The sequence below is a fragment of the Triticum urartu genome, chromosome 5A, assembly GCF_056163025.1.
Source record: "Triticum urartu cultivar PI428250 chromosome 5A, HENAU_Tu73, whole genome shotgun sequence".
Taxonomy (NCBI): domain Eukaryota; kingdom Viridiplantae; phylum Streptophyta; class Magnoliopsida; order Poales; family Poaceae; genus Triticum; species Triticum urartu.
In genome coordinates this window covers 483195033-483209274 of record NC_141877.1, presented here as the reverse complement: position 1 = coordinate 483209274, position 14242 = coordinate 483195033, and the positions used below count along the sequence as shown (strand labels likewise).

The 14242-nt window shown below is 42.8% G+C and overlaps 1 protein-coding gene across 2 annotated transcripts; it reads left to right on the top strand.

Annotated features, from left to right (window-relative positions):
* The first annotated feature begins 11510 nt into the window (after window positions 1–11510).
* LOC125509938 (GDSL esterase/lipase At5g45910) lies at window positions 11511–13187 on the top strand. Of its 2 annotated transcripts, none has more exons than XM_048675006.2 (5): window positions 11511–11835; window positions 11928–12143; window positions 12226–12365; window positions 12449–12716; window positions 12781–13187. In XM_048675006.2, the coding sequence occupies exons 1-5, from the start codon at window positions 11577–11579 to the stop codon at window positions 12990–12992; spliced, it is 1095 nt and encodes a 364-aa protein (XP_048530963.1). In that variant the 5' UTR covers window positions 11511–11576; the 3' UTR covers window positions 12993–13187. The 2 variants fall into 2 exon arrangements, with proteins under 2 accessions (XP_048530963.1, XP_048530964.1); XM_048675007.2 differs by having other exon boundaries at window positions 11514–11835; window positions 12449–12689.
* The last annotated feature ends 1055 nt before the right edge of the window (window positions 13188–14242 follow it).

Here is a 14242-nt window from a genome sequence, read left to right as displayed (position 1 = left end):
ATTCTGCAACCCTAGATCGGTAATTTTGAACAAGCTCACGGTCTGGGCGCAAGTGCATAAACTTCCTGACAACTATTTGCACGAACAAATTGTAAGGGGTATGTGTAGGCCTATGGGGGAAGTGAAGGAAGTTCAAATCAAGCTGCCTGCTGGCTATGTGGGTAAATTCGTCAGAGTCAAAGTGAGTATGAAAGTTGACAAGAAACTGACTAGGTTTGTGTCTATGACCAAGGAAGGGAAGAGGGAGTGGTACCAGGTAAAATATGAAAAGTTGCCGATGTTCTGCGGAGCTTGTGGACTGCTGGGGCACTGGTATGAAGAATGTGGCAATGGAGAGCATGACGTGGAAAAGCTGGAGTGGGGCGATTTCATTCTGGCAGACGGGGGGCGGGGAAGAGGTAGAGGACGACAGGGGGTAGTGGCGGTGGTCGTTTTGGCTCAACTGCAAACCTGTTCGGCAGGGGTGGTAGCAGGGACGATGGGGGCTTTGGTCGAGGAAGGGGGAGAGGTGCTAACATACCCACTGAAAGTTGGCGCTTTAATGCTGTGTTCCAAGGCACCCAGAACGAGGAACGTAATAGTGGGGATGCAACAACGGATGATCTGACGAGCCAAGACACTCGGGTAGCAGACGGTATATTACGCAAGAGATTGGCCGAAGATTCAGTTTCAAATGAAACGCTTGCCACTGAGTCAGAAACATTGGTGGGAGCAATAGTACCGGTGGGTAAGGGCACTTTGGTGGCAAGTATGGTTGATCAGTTCGAGGCAAGTACTAGCTCTGAAGATTTGCAAAGCACGCCGCAGAAAAACGCAAACAAGAAGAAGCTGCGGGGAGTTGATGGTACTGTTGTGGTCGATATAGCAACGGAGACATATGATGATGATAGATCGGCGGCTCCCCTTGCGGGAGACCGCCGGGTACAATGAGTGTAATATGTTGGAACTGTCGCGGTTTGGGTAATCCCGCGACAGTTCATGAGGTCCGCGAGCTCGCGAACAAATTTACCCCGGCCGTGCTGTGTTTAGTCGAAACGCAAATCCAGAGCGCGTGCGCTGAAATTCTAGCTCTTTCTTTTGGTTATAATAAATCTTTTGCTGTTAGTAGCTCCGGTCGGAGCGGTGGTCTTGTAATTTTTTGGAATGAGGAAATAAAACTTAAGGTGTTGGGCTATTCGAAGTACCATATTGATGCAAGGATCTCTGATCTAGGACCGGCCCCTTGGAGGCTCACATGTATTTATGGTGAAGCGCAGGTTCCGGAGAGATACAGAACGTGGGACACACTACGCTCTTTGGCAGCAACAGCAGGAGATCCATGGATGGTGCTGGGCGATTTTAATGAAGGCTTATTTCATTCTGAGTATGAGGGAGTAGGCCAACGGAGCCAGGCACAACTTGATGGATTCAGAGATGCTCTCGATGTCTGCAGTTTAACAGATTTGGGGCACATAGGCCCTCAATGGACTTTTGAGAGGAAGGTTGCTGATGGAACTCATACAAAGGTTCGATTGGACAGGGTAGTAGCCGATCCAAACTGGTGTGCGTTATTTCCCGCGGCATCAGTTGTGCATGAGACTGCAGCCTGTTCTGATCATAGCCCTATTTTGTTGAAGTTTTCGGATGAGCTCATCAAGAGGGGGGGGGGGTGCCAAAGAGTTTAAATACGAGTTAATGTGGGAAACCCATCCAGAACTGAAGGCTTTTGTGAATGGAAAGTGGAAGAAGGACCATGAGAGTAGGACAGTTGATGAGTTAAAGGAAAAGCTACAACAACTGGCAGGGGATTTGTCTAGATGGGATCGCCAAACTTTTGGTAACGTGAGGAGGGAGATCAAGAGAATGAAAAATGAACTGGAGATCTTGCGAGCTATTCCAGGTCGTGCCGGCCCATCCGTTCAAGAGCTTAAGATAACTGATAACTTAGTTGAATTATATCACCGCGAGGAGATATTATGGAAACAGAGATCTCGTGTTGACTGGTTAGTGGGAGGAGACAAGAACACCCGTTATTTCCATATTAGAGCAACCATGAGGAGAAGGAAAAATCTCATCAAATCTCTGACAAAGGGGAATGGGGATGTAGTGACAGAAATAAATGAGCTGGAGGCAATGGCGACACAATTCTATTCTGATTTATACACTTCTGAAGGGGTAACCAACATGCATGTAGTGCTGGACTCGGTCTTACCCAGAGTTACCGCTGAAATGAACGCAGTTTTGAATGCTAGCTATTCGGGGGAAGAGGTGAAATCAGCTCTGTTTCAGATGTTCCCAACCAAAGCGCCGGGTCCGGATGGCTATCCGGCCCACTTTTTTCAAAAACATTGGGACGTATGCGGTGATGAAGTGACAAAAGCAGTTTTACGTATTTTGCTAGGGGAAGAAAATGCAGAATGCATCAACCACACGTACCTTGTTCTCATACCGAAGGTCAAGTCTCCTACTTCCCTTGCTCAGTTTCGCCCCATTAGCTTATGCAATGTTCTATACAAAATAGCTTCAAAAGTTGTTGCTAACCGGCTCAAGAAGATACTTCCAGATATTATTTCACCCGAGCAGTCAGCCTTTGTACCAAGTCGCTTAATCACAGATAACATCATCATGGCCTACAAGTGCCTTCATTTTATGAAGAGAAACAAAGCTTTGAAGCATAGGAGTTGTGCTTTGAAGTTGGATATGATGAAAGCCTATGACAGAGTGGAGTGGGATTACTTGGAAGCTATAATGCTCAAGTTGGGCTTCTCGCAGATATGGGTAGACAGAGTAATGAGCATGGTGAAGTCAGTTTCCTTTTCTGTCCTTTTTAATGGGAATAAACTCGAGGTTTTTAAACCTACCAGAGGTATTCGGCAGGGAGACCCAATATCACCCTACCTTTTCTTGTTAGTAGCGGAGGGCCTCTCAGGCCTCCTCAAATCCAGAGATCAGTCGTCGCAAGTTGGTGGAATTCAGGTGGCCCCCTCGGCGCCTCCGGTTAACCACCTATTATTTGCTGATGATAGCCTTCTGTTTTTCAAGGCAAATGGTGCAGGGGCGACAGAGGTGTCAAACCTACTGAACTCTTATTGTCAAGCTTCAGGTCAGAGGATCAATAGCAGCAAGTCCTCCGTTTTCTTCAGCAAAGGATGTCCAGAGTCGACCAGGCAGGAGGTCAAAGGTATACTCAATGTGCAAACTGAAACACTTAATGAAAAGTATCTGGGCATGCCGTCTGATATTGGAACAAGTAAAACTGGGGCTTTCAAGTATTTAAAAGATAGGCTATGGAATAAGGTGAAGGGATGGATTGAAAAAGCAATCTCTGCCGCAGGAAAAGAAATTTTGATAAAGTCTGTGGCGCAAGCAGTTCCGGTTTTTTCTATGTCCTGTTTTAAATTACCGAGGGGGTTGTGTGAACAGTTAAATAAACTCATCCGACAATTCTTTTGGGGGAGCAAAGAGGGGAAGAGAAAGCCTCACTGGGTCTCTTGGCAAACGATGACACAACCAAAAAAGAATGGAGGACTTGGTTTTAGAGATCTTGAGCTCTTCAACCTTGCGTTATTAGCACGTCAGGCCTGGAGGTTGTTGACTATGCCTGACTCTCTATGTGCCAAGTTACTCAAGGCAATTTACTTTCCGGAGGTAAGCATTATGGATGCAGAAGTGGGCTCTCACCCTTCGCAGGTTTGGCGGTCGTTGATTGAGGGAAGGGACGTGCTAGCTCATGGCCTGATCCGAAGAATTGGAGACGGGAGTTCCACAGAGGTTTGGACGCATAACTGGATTCCCAGGGATACTTCTATGAAACCTATAGCCTGCTTGAGGCCGAACCCACCAATCCTAGTGTCGGAGTTGATTGATGCTGCAAATGTAGCGTGGCGATATGATCTTCTACAACAGTATTTCCTACCAATCAATATTCAGTCCATCACTAATATACCACTATGCACCATGCCTATGGCAGATTTTTGGGCTTGGCAGTTTGAGAAGAAGGGCTCCTTTTCGGTAAGATCTGCTTATAGACTGCTAGCAGAAACAAAGAAGAGACGAGAGGATTTGCTTCAAGGCCGGGCGTCAGTATCAAACATGTCACAGGAGGAGAAGGGATGGACTACACTCTGGAGTCCTAAGATCCCTTCAAAAATTAAAACATTCTTATGGAGGCTTGCTAAGCAATCTTTGCCTACAGAGGATGTCCGAAAACAGAGGCACATGAGTATCATAGACAAGTGCCAATTGTGTGGTACTGTTGACTCTTGGAAACACTCTTTAATGGAGTGCTCGATGGCGCGGTGTGTATGGGCACTGGCTGATGAAGAGATAGTGGAAGTGATGGCTGATGCTACAGAACCTAGTGCCAAACATTGGTTATTTCATGTCCAGGGGTCTTTATCACATGCTGAATTCGTGGAGGTGGCGGTCACCTTGTGGGCGATATGGACAGCCAGGCGCAAGGCAATTCACGAGGAAGTCTATCAGAGTCCATTGGCAACGCACAAGTTCGTGAAACATTTTCTGGCGGAGCTGGAGACCATCAGTACATTGTCCCAGAGGACGCTACAGAGACCAGCAGTTCGGGCTGCTGTGCAACAACGGACGAAATGGATTCCACCGCCAAATGGATTCATGAAAATCAATGTTGATGCAGCACTGTCTGACACGGGTCTAGGAGCGGCAGCAGCAGTTTGCCGAGACATCACAGGCTTGTATTTGGGCTCGTCGGCTGTAGTGATTCAAGGAGCTACTGTTCCAGCAGTAGTAGAAGCTATAGCTTGCCGTGAGGCACTCTCGCTTGCACAGGACCTTTCACTTCAGTATTTCGTTGTGGCATGCGATTGCAAAACAGTAGTTGATGACATTCAGAAAGGAAAGGGAGGAACATATATGTCAGTCATCAAGGAAATATTCATCCGTAGTTCTCTTTTTAATAGCTGTAATTTTATTTTTGAAGGGAGAGCATCGAACTTAGATGCACATAAACTTGCAAAAGATTCATTAGCACTTGATCGGGGTCTCCACCTGTGGCTGATTCACCCCCATGACCCCTTATGTATCCCTCTTAATGTCCAACTAGATGAATAAAGTTTGGGCATTTTTCCCAAAAAAAAGGTAGGTTCGCTATGCTTCATTTTTCTTTGTTTTTATTTCTTTTTTTCCTTTTTCTTTGTTTTGTTTTATTTTTCACAAGACTTTGGTTTTCTTTGTTTTCTGGTTGGATTTCTTTCGGTTTTACTTTATTTTGTTGGGTTTCTTTGTTTTTCTTTTTATTTCTTTGTCGCTTTTTATTGGTTTTATTTTTTGCACCACATGTCTAATTTTTCTCAGTACAGAATGTATATTTTTAGAGTACACGTGAAGGATTATCTGATACACATAGGACATTTTTCAATACATGATGTACATTCCTTCAAATACTTGTTTTGAACACTTTTTTGAATACACAGTAACACTTCCCAAATACCCTTGTACATTTTAACGCCAATTTTTTTTAAACTAAGTGAACTTTTCTTTTACATTGCATAAGCAAATTCGGGAGTTTCACGGACATTTATTCGAAACATGTGAATATATTTGTTAAATGTCACATGATTTTTTTCATGGAAATAAACATTCTATTAATCTTCTCAAACAGTTTTTACATTGTACTCCTATATAACACTTTGTAAATATCAAGAACAATTTTTTGGAAATGTGGGAATATTTTGTAAAATGCCCAGTACAGTTTTTGATGGTATGATTTTTTTAAATTCACTCCAACATTTATTTTACATTTTATTCCTATTTTTTTATAAATTTCTCATACATTTTCTTGAAACACTTGGACAGCCTTTTTCATTGTAACAAACATTTTTAATGTTATCTGCATTTTGGAAATTATACTACATTGTTTTGTGTTATTTTGACATTTTTTCAATTTCATGATTTAAATTTTCTTCCAAATTTGTTTTTGCAATATACACATTTAAAATATACATAATAATAAAATTAAAAGAAAAATCGAGTGACATCAGCATGACGACCCATGTCTTACTAGGCCGGCTCAGCACAACCGCTCTTTAGAGGAGGCAGCCGTCTGTCTTGCTGCAAGCAACATGAGAAGACCTGCTTTTACAGAACTTTGTGGTGGCTTTTGATTCAAAATAGGTGATTGGAGATATCCACAATGGCAACCAAGGGAAAGATGACACTATTACTATTGAGATTATTTAGAAAGCTACCATGTTTAATTGTAAATTTACTTTTAAAAGTCGAGAGTCGAATAGAGATGCTCACAGTCTAGCCAAGTTTGTACACTCTTTAGGTCAAGGGCGCCATATGTTGCTAGGTCAGCACCATGATCCGAGATGTATTCCACTATCTGTGGTTTTTTATCAGTAAACTTGGTTTTACCCCTAGAAAAAGCAAGCGGCACATAGCAGCTCCCAAGAATAGCGACAATTAGGTACCTCTCTTCCAGCCATTTCTTGTACTGGTTTTCCTAGTTTTGAGATTTTAAGGTTCTTTGTCTAATTTTTTTCTGTGTTTTATCTGACTGTTTATTTTACTTTTTTCATTTTTGTTGTCAATTTTATTTTTATCCCCCTTTTTTGTCTCCTTTTTCTTTCAATTTTTATATTATATTTCTATGTTTTCCTGTTCATGAAAAGAAATGAAATTCATGAATGTCTTTTCGAACCCCTGAAGAATTTTTCATGCTCATGAAAAATATTGGATAGTCACTATTTTTAAACTGGTGAACATTTTCAAATTCAAATTTTTTTAATGTTTGGAAATTTTTAAAATCAGAAATATTTTGAAATTTGTGAATTCTTCTTAAATTTTGGATGTACATTACCTCTAAAAATAATAATATTTTATGAGAAATAAAGGATTGGCTTAAAAACAAGTGTAACGGCCGAAACCACATGGGTCCTTTTTTTCCACGCATAACATGCAAGCGAGCTGTATGTTTGGTCCTCTATTCCACGCATAACATGCGGAACAACGGGAGTTCCTGTTCCGTGCATAGGGCCTCGTTTGTCTAGGAAACGTGCACCCCTGCAAAGGAGTGAACTGGACCACTATTGGAGCACGTGTTAAAACCTAATGTTATTTTACATCCCGCTTCTCTTTTCTCTCCTCTCTTATAGCCCCCTATGTCACTTTATTGTACTTCCTCTTAGGGTAGCCTCTAGGGCCGAGGATAAGGAGCACCTCAAGGGCGAGGCACATCTCAATGCTTAACACATAACTGACCCCTTGGTGGCGTAGCTCCGCGAGGTGGATCCACAACTCCTTGTCGTGCACCATGCGTTCTTCTATAGTCCATGGGGGACGAGCACACGAGAGAGCAAACGGATGAGCAAATTACCCGCGAGGATGCCGAGCATGACAAGATGTTTGAAGATATCCTTGACGAGGTCTTCAATGAGGGGCGGCTCGGATTTCAACTCGCACTTAGACTACCACAAATATGAGCCCTACTAGAGCTAGTTTTACTTAGCACAATGTAGCGAGTGATATAGATGTTTAAACTATGACCATAGTACTGTTTAATTTATGCATGTTTAATTTATTATGTGTAACTGATTGTACTATAGTGTTTAAATTATGCAACAAACTATGTGTTTTCTTCAAGTTCCTTTCAAAATGTGTTTTTTCTTGTTTCTTTAGCATTTTTGGTTCATCATTTTTGATCATAAAGTCTGTTTTGTCAACATAAATGTAGCAAATGGATTGTGTGTGTGCCATGTATGACTATAATAGGCTAAGTTCGTGCTTCCAGGTGGTTCGATACCCCGAGTTTAAGTGCATAAGGGACAACTCCTTTTACATGGACTTTCAGAGAACTCTCTAAGACTGTGTGTTTTACCTCAACATGTTGTGGATGAGTTGTTTATAGTTGCGCCAGAGAAATGTCTAATTATTGTTTTCTTTTATTTTTGCTTAGCACACCCCCTTCCTTGTAAGGCGTGAAGTCCTGTAGAAGCTCAATGTTGACATCGATGAGGAGACCACAAATGTGTCCAACCTAATTATGTAAAACAAAGGGCTCGGTCTCTTCAAGGTTGTTGTCGCAAACGAAGCAGGCATAACCATTTTCGGTTGCCCTTACCGTAGAGAACTTGTCGAAGCCTATTCTTTTGAAGCTGGGAAGAGGGTCTGCATGTATCTTGACTAACCTGATCATGAGATCCTGGTGGACTACTACATACCAGACTCACCATTGTTCTCGGTACTGAAGAGTTCATAGACAACTTCTATTTGCAATTAAACATGCACGTGTTTCCAATTGTTAGTGCTTTGTGTTGAACATGCTATATGGTACTAGTGTGCCCATTGAAGTGCTAAAGTTAATAGTAGTCATTTACACATGATATATATCGTTGTTATTAATCTAAAAAAATCTTGCCATAACAACATATGTGAGCTAACGTGCTCATTTTGATGCCATGACAACATTTTTGGCTAATTCTTGTTGTCGTGGCATCAGTTTTACTATGTAACACAATGCATATGCATGTATTGCAAAGCAATGTTGTGGTAGCAAAAAAATGTTGTCATAACAACATAAATGAGCCAAAGTGCCCATTTCGATGCCATGGCAGCATTTTTGGCTAAATTTTGTTGTCGTGGCATCAATATTACTATGTAACGCAATGCATATGTATGTATTGCAAAGAAATGATGTGGTAACAATTTTTTTTGCCACAACATCATTTTTTCTGTGGCCTAAGAAGGTTACTAGTGCCATTTGTCTAAAAGGGCTCACCACTAGTAGCCCAATACCTGCAACAGGTCTTCAAATGGCCCCACCACTTGTACTTATTTACTAGTGGTGGGTGGTGATGATACTGCCACTTCGAGCCCGCCACTCTGCTGCTTGTAGGCCTTTCGTGCCCACCGTGGAGCTAGTTATGTAGTAGTGTCATTACTAATTCCATGTAGGAAATTGAACTAACAGGCCGCCTAGAAAGCCTATTAGTGAATTGATCTAGGGGTTCAGGGATGTTGGTTTGTTCGTCCAAGTGAGAGTTTATGAATGAATTTTATGATAAAGAGCGCTTTTACTAACTCAAAATCTTGCATCAAGCGGATCTAGAGCATGATGAGAGACACCAGTCACTGCATAGCTAAGGTTTACAGAGTCAAGCACGAACAACCTGATGAAAGAAAATATTAGAAATCAAGATATAGATAATAGTAAAGTTGTATGTGATCGACACTATGCCTATGTCGAAGGAGGTGATGGATCAATGCAGAAATTATGCTCCCACCCATGTTGGGTAAAAATCTCTTTGGTCACCCACTCCAACCACATACACACTATTTTAAACATTGATTGGTACTTTGTTTTGTGTAGAGCATATTTCGTACGAAGTCAGTGCGTATGTAAAAAAGTAACAAGCATAGAAGTGAAGTTTTTGCCTTTAAAAACAAATATCATTTCTACATAGTCAAAGCGACCATAATAAGGCGGATGCTCCCACCCTTACTAGAGTTCTAGACCTATTTTGAATTCCATTCATCCAGCGAGCATAAATATTGGCAACACCTATGAGCGAATACAAATGGGACGCTATTTGTATGACTAACCATGTAAAACACATAAACTTGCACTGAAAGAATATTTAATCGAGAATTGGCCTTGTGCATTAGTGAGACCTGATAATGAATCACAGTTCCCAAATATTTAATCAGGAATTGACCTTGTGCACAACCAAACAGGTAAGTATATTCAGCAACCACCTCATTGACTTTTCCAAGGCAGAATAATTCATTTTTATAAGTTAATTTTAAGACCCGACATTTCCGAGGCAGAACAATTCATTTTTATGAAAGTTAATTTTAAGACCCGACATTTCCTCAAAAAGGTGAAAGGAAGACCTTTAGGTTTTGAGCCTTAGCAAGTCGATGTTCCATAGAAAGAGTCGTATCATCGACATATTGCAAAATAGAGAGGCCCCATCCACAAGGTGTGACACTACTCTTGCATCTTGACCATCTTGTTTGGCATGTTCAATCAGAATAGCCAACATGCCAGTAACATAAAAATTGAAGACATCGGGTGGCCTTGGCGTAGTCCCTTTTTCATCTTGAAGTACTGGCCCATGTTATTATTAACTTTGACAACCACATTGCTTAAATTTTGAATCAACTGGCATCATTTCTGGAAGAATCCTTTCATTCTCAGGTCTGTCGGAGAAACGACCATTTGACTTTATCACAAGCCTCTTCAAAGTCAATCTTGAATACTACTCCACTCATATTTTGGATGCATCTTATGCATTGGTCTCATGTGGGATCGGTACTTCATCTAGTATATTTCTTCCTTGAGTGAAAACTGTTTGAGATGGCCGGACGACATGGTCAACAACTGTGTTGGAACTATTGCTAGCTACTTTGGTGAAGATCTCCCGGCTGACATTAATGATACATATGGTTCTATATTGTTGGATCTGCTGCTTAATTTTTGGCAACAAACAAGCTCACCAAAATTAAGCCTGGACAGGTCAAGTTGGCCGGCATGAAGAAAATTGAACAAGCTCAGTAGATCAATCTTGATGACATCCCAAAAGTTCTGATAAAATTCTACAGGGAAGCCATCAGGGCCTGGAGCTTTGTCATGTTATATTTAGAATAATATAGTTATCACTTTCTCTTCATAGAAATGTGTGGTGAGGATATCATTCTCTTCTTTTTTTACTTATGGAATATCATCTGTTCGGGTGTCATCAAGGTTAAGTTCCCTTTGTCCAGCACCCTGAACAGAGATTTCTTGCATTTGGTGATATGATGTTTGAGCTCCGCTTGATCTTCGATTCGTACATCATCCTCTTGGAGACTAAAAATACGTTTCTTCCTATACCACCCATTGATGATTATTAAAAAATCTCGTGTATTGTTGTCTCTCTCCAAGATGAAGACAGCTTTGTATCTTTGATACCATTTGATTTTCTCTTTTCGCAGTAGACATAGAATTTTCTCATTGAATTGATTTCATATCAACATCTTATTGAGACAAAATAAAAAAAAGTTATACATGAAAAAGAAATCTGACTAGTGACAAATTGAAAATCTGTTGAGTCACAAATTGACAGCCTCTAAAGTCCATTAGAAAAAATATAAAATAAAATAAAATATAGAAACAATTATAAGAAAAAAAATTAGAAGAATCAGAGAGTCATTATTATTAATTGTAGAATCCGCAAAGAAAACCATTTGATTGAAAGTAGCAACTCTTAACTTCAAACATACGTAGATAGAGATGATAGAATATCCAAAACAAAAGAGAATTATTATGTAGCGAAGGTGATAATCGTGCCATGAATGTGATTGTAAACTGTTTATTACTCCATACGTCTCAAAATAAGTGTCTTAACTTACAAAGTTGAGACATTTATTTTGGAACAGAGTACTATTATTTCTAGATCATCGTCCCTCTAATTAAATTGCTCCTGTAGTGGCTGTCGTTGTAAGAATTTATTCCGACAGGGAGAGGTGGTCTGGTTGTTTGTAGGAGTACCAAGGTAGCTGAAACTCGTGGCTTTACCTGGCCGGCATTCACTCCATCCCTCTCCGTGTCAGAAATTATTTCTCGATCAAGCAAGATGAGGAGCAAGCGGCTGTGCCTGTGCGCTGCCGTCTGCTGGCTCCTCCTCGTACCACTCTTGGGCCCGGTCTCCGCGGCCGGGCGATACGATTCCATCTTCAGCTTCGGCGGCTCCTCCTCCGACACCGGCAACAACCTCGTCGTCTTCCCCTCCAGCGCCCGCGCCGACTACGTCCTGCGCCCGCCCTACGGCTCCACCTTCTTCGGCCGCCCCACCGGCCGCTGCTCCGACGGCCGCCTCGTCGTCGATTTCATCGGTACGCTATCGCTAGCTACCACTACGCACTACGTACTGCTCCCGGCCGATGTTAATTATTGGCTGTTCTTTGTTTGGGGCCGGATTAGTTAGCGCAACACCTGGGCCTGCCGTTCGTCCCGCCGTCGCTGGCGCACAACGGAAGCTTCCGCCATGGCGCCAACTTCGCCGTCAGCGGCTCCACCGCTCTCGACGCCGCTTTCTTCCGCCGCCTGCTTCCCCGCACCAGGAAGCCTCTCAGCACCAGCCTGGGCGTGCAGCTGCGGTGGTTCGAGTCTCTCAAGCCTTCGCTCTGCGGCACAACCCAAGGTGGTCCAACTCTAATTAACCACGCGTTTCAGCCGGTAAACTGCAGAGTGACAGCGGATTTATCTCTAATCTACGTACGCAGAGTGCGAAACGTTCTTCAGCAGATCGCTCTTCGTCGTGGGGGAATTCGGGACCAATGATTACGGCATCTTCGTCGAGAACGGCGCGGCAGGGATGGCGCTAGTTCCAGATGTCGTCGGTGCCATCTCCATGGCCGTCGAGGTACCGGCCTCAATCGCCTCGTCAACACTGCAGGTTATTATCTTTATTATCTAGCCGCGCGCGTTGATTAGCACTTGAAACAGAGGCTCATCAAGCACGGGGCGACGAGTTTAGTGGTGCCTGGGGTGATCCCGTTGGGATGCGTCCCCAAGATCCTCACCGGCGACTATTGCCTCGAAGACTACAACAAGCTAGCGACGCACCACAACTTGCTGCTGCAGGAGGCCCTGGACAAGCTCCGAGTCAGGCACCCCGGCACCACCATCGTCTATGCCGACCAATTCGGCCCCGTCATGGACATGATGGAGTCGCCTGCCAAGTTCGGTCAGTCAGCCCAGCACCACATATTCTGTACGTAGCCCTGTTTACATGGTGTGCGCCGGTGAGGATTGTACTGATGCTTGCGACTCTGCAGGTCTTGAAGAGGACGCTCTTCTTACCCCGTGTTGTGGAGGGCCCGTCACGCTTCTCTGTGGTGACGACGGTGGAAACCTATGCCAGAACCCGTCGTCTCGCCTTTTCTGGGACGGTGTCCACCTCACGGAGGCAGCTTACCACTACATGGCTCACCTCTTGCTTCGCAGCATAGACGACACCACTGTAAGAGGGGCCAGCTACAGTTTGTAATCAAGGTGGTGCTACGTACCTACGTCTCCAGACATCCAAAATTAGCCATGGTGCAGGGCGGAAGGCGTATGAAAATGATGCTACTAATTCAAAGCACACCATGCTTGCTTAGCTATAATCCTTGCAACTTCCGCCAAAGCTAGCTACCTTCCGCCAAATGAAATGAAGCATTTGAAGAGAAAAAATTGAAACAAAGTGATTGAGTGCCTTTCGCAAACGTTAAGCATGCTAATTCTTCCGCTAAACCCAAATAGCAGCACAACAGCAGTTTTCCGCCATCCGGACAGAGAGAGAGATACGTGGTGACTTTTGATTCATCATGCAGATGTCCGAACTCTTGCAAAACGCTTCACGTTTGGTTTCAGTTTACTGGAAAAATATGGTCTTGACCGCTCGGTGGACCAATACAGACCTGCGTTGGATGGTTTCTGGATCCCGCGGGAGATTTGAGGGTCCGCTTTGAAGATAACCTAACAAAGTCATTGTTGGTTTAATGTTTGTCCTAATTGTTCTTGTCTGAGGCCAGTGGGAAAGAGGTACTGCCAATCTCTGCTAGACACAAAAAAAAAACAAAGCGCGTGGCACGAGCCAATAGAAGTGGCAAAAAAATTGCTACCACACCATGTCGGTGTGTGATAAGAAACTTTTTTCATATTTTTTCTTTTTCAGTTTTTTATTTTGTATTTTTCATCTACTTCTATTTCCTATTATCTAAATCACCACTTAAATTAAAGCCTCATAACTCAACTGCATAATTTCAAATATGAAATTGCTTACCACACATACCATGTGGTGCTAACCATGTCCTGCGCAACGCTTATAAATAAATCTAACTCGTCTTAAACAACCAATGTGGTACTAAAAACAAGACATGAAGTAATATATAGTGTGCATCATTTTCTTGGGCCAGTGCAACTTGCATTCAGCCCATGACCTCCAGCTGGCAGACCAAGCCTCTATATTGGGCTACGTGGTGAAGGTCATGAAAGTCCTAATTGAACTGTTTGCTGATTGCTATGGAAAGGTCCACGTCCCCTCCTAAATGTTCTTGCACCCGTAGGATGCAACATGGCACGGTGTCTGGATGCACTTGAAGGCCCCATTCATCCAAGTGATCACAGAGGTTAGCAACTTTGTCATTTTATCTCTCATTACTAGATTAGCTCTTGCAATGCTCTATAATATAGTGATTTATGGGTTTTAGTTTGGGAGTAATTATATGTGATAGTTTATTTGATTTATATGCAATT

Bases quoted from the DNA above. Each gene is read 5' to 3' on its own strand.
- LOC125509938 (XM_048675006.2), top strand. From the start codon at position 11,577: ATGAGGAGCAAGCGGCTGTGCCTGTGCGCTGCCGTCTGCTGGCTCCTC. The intron at 12,366-12,448 runs GTACCGGCCTCA...CACTTGAAACAG, and splicing joins CCATCTCCATGGCCGTCGAG to AGGCTCATCAAGCACGGGGC. The intron at 12,717-12,780 runs GTACGTAGCCCT...GCGACTCTGCAG, and splicing joins AGCCCAGCACCACATATTCT to GTCTTGAAGAGGACGCTCTT.